We start from the raw sequence: 7,280 nt of genomic DNA, 5'->3' as shown, positions 1-7,280 counted from the left end.
AATCAATGTATTTTTATCAATCAATTTATCCAATAGTAAGTGATTTTGTTACAGCTTGAGCAAGGAAAAAGTTGTAATTGGACTTGATGGGTGTTTGGGTTATTCAGATAATTTTCAACTTATTTATTTGTACTAGTATAAATCAGTTGATCCAACTTATCAATTCATACTGATATAAATGGGTTGATCTAAGTATAATAATAATAAAATTTCTATCAGAACTTGTTCGTATTACCTAAATTGCCACTTCGCAATTGTTTTATTTGCTTGCAACTTAATGTTCTAATCACCCAAATTGGCACTTTGCTATTATTATATTTACTTGCAACTTAATGAGTTACCTTACTAACCAAACAATTTTGCGTGTTTTGTAGTTCATGAATTCAAGGTCAAAAAGTTTGAAGAAAATTTGTGAAATGACCAAATGGAAATAAAGAAATTTTACCTTTTAGCAATTATGAAAAGAAAAGGATAAAAGAGACCACATGGCACTTGAATTACAAGACGGTATTTTTTAACTTAATTTTTTTTAACACATTTGTTGTCTTCACTCCTATTATTTTTCCCGCTAATTTTCTTTTCTTGGTGCATTTGGGTGGTTAATCAATTAAAAATGGTAAAAAGTTTCGAAGTTATTACTCGATGACCCAAATTTCAAACTTTTTTTCAACTCCAATTATCAAACATTTAAATAGTGAATTCATGAATTTTCAATATAACCGGTAATTGTTTAATTCAATTGTATTTTCTTTTTTAAATTTGTTTTTATTTATGTCCTCCTACCAAATCCATAATCCAAACAAAGGATTTACCTTCTTTGGATCTTTTTTCATTTCCCCAGTACTTTCCTTTGTCAACCAAACAAGAGAAAAGAATATGGGTTTGCAAGGAACCTACTTTCCATTCTTTTACTTTCCTTTCCTCGGTGGCCTCCTGGAACTAGGCCAGACTTGTGAACAGAGGGCTATGGCTCATAGAGGACGTTGACCATCTTTTCTGGTAATCATTCCGAATCCGTTGTTTATCTAGTTGCAGCACTCTACAAGGCCGGTGACCATCTTGTTTGAAGGGGCAACTTTTTGTTAGCCATTCTTCCTTTCAAAACACCCACAATTGATTTAAAGTCTATAGGCACTAGGACCCTAATGACCCATTTGCATTATGATGCTTTGATTCGAAATAAAATTCCACCAAAATTTCAGGCACAAGTACCCAAACGGAAGAAGTACTATTGTAACCAGGCATTACCAGTTTACTACTCCATTAATACATCAAATAAGAGGAAAATCAAGGCTCTCCACAAAATGTTAGTCTATCCTACCGTCAAAAATATAGTTTCACAGTAGAAACTTGGGATCACATGAATTCCAAATCTTCTTCCTGTGCTTCAAGAACTATGGTGGCAAGAGCAAGTCTATATGCGGTGGACCACAAATTCCTAACCAGAACGTAAATTTCCTTCCTCCTCTTGCTAACAGAGATGGTCTTCCATTGATCCTCTCTAAGATGAGCAAGCAAGACCGCCTCACATAGAGCTATTGCCACATGCTTCTTGCTGTATGTCCATTAAAACAACAATCAAAAGCACAAAAATAAACCAAAAAGACTAAAAGGACAAACAAATGATGTCCAAAGGAACTCACGTCAACCAAACAAATTCACAAAGCAAAGAATAGTTCATTCACAATCCCTCTTGCAGAATATACAATAATTACCTGCCTCGAATGAAGCCAGTTGTAATAAAACCAATTGGCCACCTAAAAGACTCCCTGACTACCGGTTCTTCTGGTACTTGAAGTGCCCATCTCCCAGATGGTTGCTGAACAAAATATGAACCCGGCAAAGACTGAGGTGCTTGAAATTTTCCAGCATCCTCCAGTCTGCGTTGTTTGCAAGAAGATACTTTCAGAAAAGTTACTAGGAGCCTTAAAAGTTCCAGTTTCCAAAGTTCCTCCTTTTTAATTTTCCCAAAAATGTGATACATACATACTCCTAAGTGCATTTACAAGGCTGCATGCCATACTTAAGTTAGTTCAACCTCTACAACCTTATCGTTACACAGCATCATAACTTTATTGGTCTAAATAACCCGCACAACAGAAATGCCAATCCCTCAAATGAGTTTCGCAATCTAAGCCATCATCTAACAAGGCAAAGCAAAAAGTTATGATATCTCCCACAATTCTTTTAGTGAAGACTTTACCATATCTTATGAACCTTGAGACCTAAAACACAAAACCAATCTTTGACAGCGGTAGTCAGAATACAGCTGGACATCACCCATGTAAGCCACTGAAAATATACATGAGAATTTGAAAAATAGGCCTTGTTTGGCAGTAAAAAAATTGCAAAAGTGGAGGTTCTGGGAATAAAAGGTTTCTAGTTGTCTCACTCATAAATCAGTCAAAGTCCAACCTAATATTAATTTTTATTGCCTCGTGGTTTCCAATAGTTGCTGCCTGAAGAATCCTGAGGACAGTTTTGCTGAACCAAATCATAAGCCTTTTCATACTTCAGAAACATGTACCACATCCACTTGTTTCATGAAAAGGAAAAAGTAAAGTCATAAGTGGTGAAGGAAAAAGGAAGAAAACAATGTCCCAATCCACTGTATACCAGATATTGATGGTTTCAACATGTCAGCATGACACCTATAAACTTGCATTTTCACCAATAAAATTTAATAAAGAAGACAATCATTTTTCATTTGCATGAAACAACTCAAAATCGTCTGGGTAAGCTGCGCGAAACAAGCCAAACAAATAAAAAGAACTCCATGAATATTTCTGAAGAAATTCTACCTGGTTGACAACCACATAGTTATATCTAGGCCTGTCAACGGTCCGGGTCTAGGCCCGACCCGGCCCGAATCCGTAAAATTATTGCGGGTATGGATAGGGATTTAATTCCGTTATTCGGATCCGGATCCAGATCCGTTTTTTCAAACAAAAAAATGGGTTGGATACGGAATATAATATTCCGACCCGTACTAGACCCGGATCCGTATATAAATGTATTAATAATTTAAAATATGTATATTTATCAATATAATTTGATTAGGGTGATGTATTTGAGTAAAGTTACTTTGATTTATTTTCTTATTTAGTTTTTTTTGTATTAGTTAGAAATTAGTGTACAAATATATTTTTTTCTCATTTTTATTAGAAATTATAAATTTTCATAATTTTTTTCGGGTAGACCCGGATCCGGATCCGAGACCCGTCGGATCCGGATCCGGAACATAGAATAGAAGACCCGTCGGATAAATCGCAACGGATCTTCTGTCCCACACTCTGTGCCATTATCTGTCCCAGTTTTTATTATATTGTTATTTCTCCTTCATAAACATCATGTTTTAGTTCTTTTTTGTTTCCTTATGATTTAATAACTATTAATTCAGTAAAAAATAAATACAACAGCTTCAAAAAAGTAATATATAATAGAAAATTAAAAAATACAGCAGAAAATGCATAAAATATCTCATTTTTATGCATTTTGATTTTTTGAGTTTGTTAAATTTTGTATTACTGAATTAATAGTTATTAGATCTTAAGGAAACAAAAAAGAACTAAAACATGATATTTATGAAGGAGAAATAGTAATATAATAAAAAGTGGGACAGAGAATGGCACAGAGTGTGGGACAGAAGATCCGTTGCGATAAATGGATCGAATCCGGATCCGATTTGGTATGCCGGGTCCGGGATCCGGAATAATGAATTCCGGCCCGAACCCCGGCCCGTTGACAGGCCTAGTTATATCACTGGCATGAGGAGCACAAACCACGGCTCCCTCTTCAAAAACACCTTCCTTGTAGGCATGCAAAAGAACTCTCACAAAGCATAGTTTCTGGCAACACATTAATTGAGAGCTGATGCCATTTGTTTGACGGGTAATTAATTCATTATCCTTCATAACCTTAGTCAAGCATCTCTTTCCATCAGGAAAATTTGGGAATAGAAACAAATTATCATCTTTGACATGACTCAAAAAGTGAATCAGCACATCAGATGTCCTTGCAACAAATCCATTAAAAACAGCACCATGACTTCCCACAGCTGCTACATCACAATTTTGGCAATTTAAAATTTTCATCGAGTTATTACTAACTGGAAGAAATTTGGCGACCCCTACTGTAGATCTTCGCTCAGAACCATAGTGGATACAGTCCCAAGGTGGAAAATGTGGAACTCTGACAGGTCTCAGGGAAGAAGGTCGAAGCTTTTTCTTTTGATCAGCAATAGCTGCCTCCATTGCCATAAAGCAAGAATATGTGTTGGTATCAGGAAAGTCTGAAGGGAAATATGGCAAACCAGCCTGAAAAGGAAAATCAAGTTTATGATAATCATAATAACCTTGCAGTTAATTCACTACCAATGGTATTTGAGACACTTACTTCACATGCAATCCAGTGCCTCTCTCTCAAACCTATAGCTTGAGCACCATTCAAGATAATGGCAATCCAAAAGACTTTGACCCAGCTTAAAGGAAGAATGACAGTCCATCTAAAGGGATGAAAAAAAATGACTATCAGAAACACATACACTTGATTTACAGAAGGTGCTCTCTCAATTAAACAAACCAGAAGAGCATCTCACTGTCCATCTGTCAGGTTGTTATTAAACTGATTGAATCCTATATAACATCCAACGCTTCTTTTCCCAAGACCACAAAAATTCAATATCCTATGATCTTTGGCAAATGAAAAGCAAAGGCACATAAACAAATGCAAAAAGTAAACTGATGCTTGGTGTACATGTTTGTGTTTGTATCAACAGATGTTAGGGTGCTTTTACCTTGTTGTAAAGCCTTTGCCAGAATTATCTTTCAAAAGCATAATGGGGCATAATTGAGAGAACTGCCTCACACCAGAAGGATCTAAGTTATTGGAATTCTCCTCACCAATACTGAAAAATTTCATCAACTGACAGTGCTTTTTTTTGCAAAGAAAACTTTCTTCCACTGGCGGATTTACCCCTTTGGAGACATCCCACAAATCAATGAAATCAGAAAACTGATATTTTTCTTCAGGGTTTATAAGCAATGACGAAAGGGACCCTGGGTTCCGGGGTAGAATCCTCTCCAAGGTTGTGTCTCCTTGCGTATTTGTCTCTTTAGCACCTAGAATCTCAGAAGGTTTTTTTTCTGGCAAAACAGCAAATCCTTTTTCTGCAATGGCACGTGGATCCTTTACCGTGAGAGAAATGATAGCTGAAGTTGAAATTTGATCTTCCTGTGGAAGGGACCATGAATATGTTGTTGAAGATTTATCGTTATTTACAGCAACTGAACATTTCGGCAGAGCCCAAGAATTTGTAGAGCTGCATAACAAGCAAATTCAATTCAGCCATGAGCTTCCCTTATCCACAGCCATGTGGTTTCAGAAGAAAAGGCAATACTAGATCTAAATCACCAGGTCAAAGGATGCAATATGTTCTGCATAAGTTGAAATGCCTTGAAACCTATCAGGTCCAGTTTTCCAAGCTCGCCCTCAAGAGAGACACAATTCACTGAGCGTCCATTTAAGTTTGCCTGCAAACCCACAATAGCAACTCACAAGACAGCAAACAAATCTTGTAAATGAAGATTGGGACATATAACTAGTCCACAAGCAATTTCATCATTTTCAAGTAGTTCACAATTTGGGCTAAAATAAGGGCATTGAAAACATACAGAAAAACAAACAAACAAACAAACAAACAAAAACACAGAGCAAAAGGAAAAAGTACTCTATTAACTAGAAAGTATCAAGAGCGGCAACTGGCCAAAAATAAGTAAAAAGAAACAGAAATCAAAAGAATAAGTTGCACAGTATTTAAATGAAAATATGAGCGAAACTCAAAGGATAGAAGAAGTGTTCTTCAGTACTGTTAGGTAAAGAACATACGGTTTCACATGCAGATTCCAGAACATCATATCCTTCTCTAAAAGCAGCAGGATGTATCCATATCCACAGCTGTCTAGAGGAGGCATAGCTGTCTATGCTCTGCTGCTCATCTTTGCTATCAATTTTGTCTACCCTTGCAGTCAAAATTGGATTTTGTGGTCGCCACATGTAGGTCACCGGAGCAACCGGTTGAGCAAATACTGTCCCAACATGATGAAGCTGCCAATACACACACAAAAGTCAAACACCAACATGCATTACAATTTTGATAGGTAGCTAAAAAATAAAGACAGTAACCTACCATAGCACTACCATAAGTGACACCAGCAAGCATATGCTGGGATGTCTGATCAGAATTTTCTAATGGAGAAGGGACCATTACTTGACTTAGAATCAACAATAAGACGTCCTGAAAGCATGAAACAGTAATGTTATGTATAGCATATAACTTACCTTTGTTTTTTGGTAGCAACACCTATGAAATTGGTTTGACAGTATAGAAGCATTTCAAACTAGATGCTTGCAAGGTAGAACATGAAGAAATGCCTGCCTCTGGACACTCCAGCTGAACAGCACTATAGTAACTTGAGTCGTACACAAGCACTCCTTGCTTTGACTTCTTGACGAGAGCCCTTGAACCTTTACCTCTGCCTCAGGTAATATATACATCAGTAATAGATACATAAATAAAAATTATCATAGTTAGCATTCATGATTGGTTGGAATCAGAAATAAAAAAGTGACTACCTGCCACGGAGGCCGAGAGGAAGGTAAAATCCCCAAAGTTTAGACATGGTGAAGCGCTTAGCATGCCAAACATGTGTTGATAATCTCTTGTTCCCATCTCCAGATGTAGAAAAGCCAGTCAGAGGATTCCTTTTTAGATGAATTCTCCGACGGATACGACGAGGGAGCCTCTTCTCGTCTGTCTCCAAAAGCCCATTATTACTATTATCATAACAGAATCTTTTCTTTATGTGGCTGGTGGTTCTCCTCCTCTTGTTTCTCTGGGAATGAAAATCATTCTGGAGACGAGTACCGACAATTGAATGAAGTGAGTACAATTCACTAGCTCGTGATTTGGCCAATTTCTGCACATTGAGGGTTCGAGGTGGAGCTGCTGTAGATGCCTGATGCTTGCTCCAATCAGTAACCATCCTCTTCCTCAAATAAGTTTTTAGGGTTAATTACACTTTATCACTGGAACTTGACCTTAGGTAATACTTGTCCTCCTAAACTCAGGACATATACACTTTACCCCTGCTATGACAAGTCAAGCATTAGAGTTTATTTTTTTCAACTAAAATTCAATGAAAGAACATTGCGTCATTAAATAATGGCTGTATGGGCAATATTTAAGCTTTAGATGGGAATGTAAAGTGCTTTATTGGAGG

At 36.9% G+C, this 7,280-nt stretch overlaps 1 protein-coding gene across 1 annotated transcript; it reads right to left on the bottom strand.

The window, feature by feature from the left end:
- Positions 1-1,209: 1,209 nt before the first annotated feature.
- LOC113782109 (ribonucleases P/MRP protein subunit POP1-like) lies at positions 1,210-7,073 on the bottom strand. The gene is made up of 10 exons (XM_027328019.1): positions 6,634-7,073; positions 6,437-6,533; positions 6,188-6,295; positions 5,887-6,105; positions 5,413-5,531; positions 4,796-5,320; positions 4,396-4,504; positions 3,733-4,316; positions 1,716-1,880; positions 1,210-1,555 (listed from the first exon to the last, which is right to left on the bottom strand). The coding sequence occupies exons 1-10, from the start codon at positions 7,041-7,043 to the stop codon at positions 1,357-1,359; spliced, it is 2,535 nt and encodes an 844-aa protein (XP_027183820.1). The 5' UTR covers positions 7,044-7,073; the 3' UTR covers positions 1,210-1,356.
- Positions 7,074-7,280: the final 207 nt, after the last annotated feature.

The sequence above is a fragment of the Coffea eugenioides genome, chromosome 9, assembly GCF_003713205.1.
Source record: "Coffea eugenioides isolate CCC68of chromosome 9, Ceug_1.0, whole genome shotgun sequence".
NCBI lineage: Eukaryota > Viridiplantae > Streptophyta > Magnoliopsida > Gentianales > Rubiaceae > Coffea > Coffea eugenioides.
Note: the sequence above shows the minus strand (reverse complement) of the source record. Positions and strands in the feature narration are given on the sequence as shown.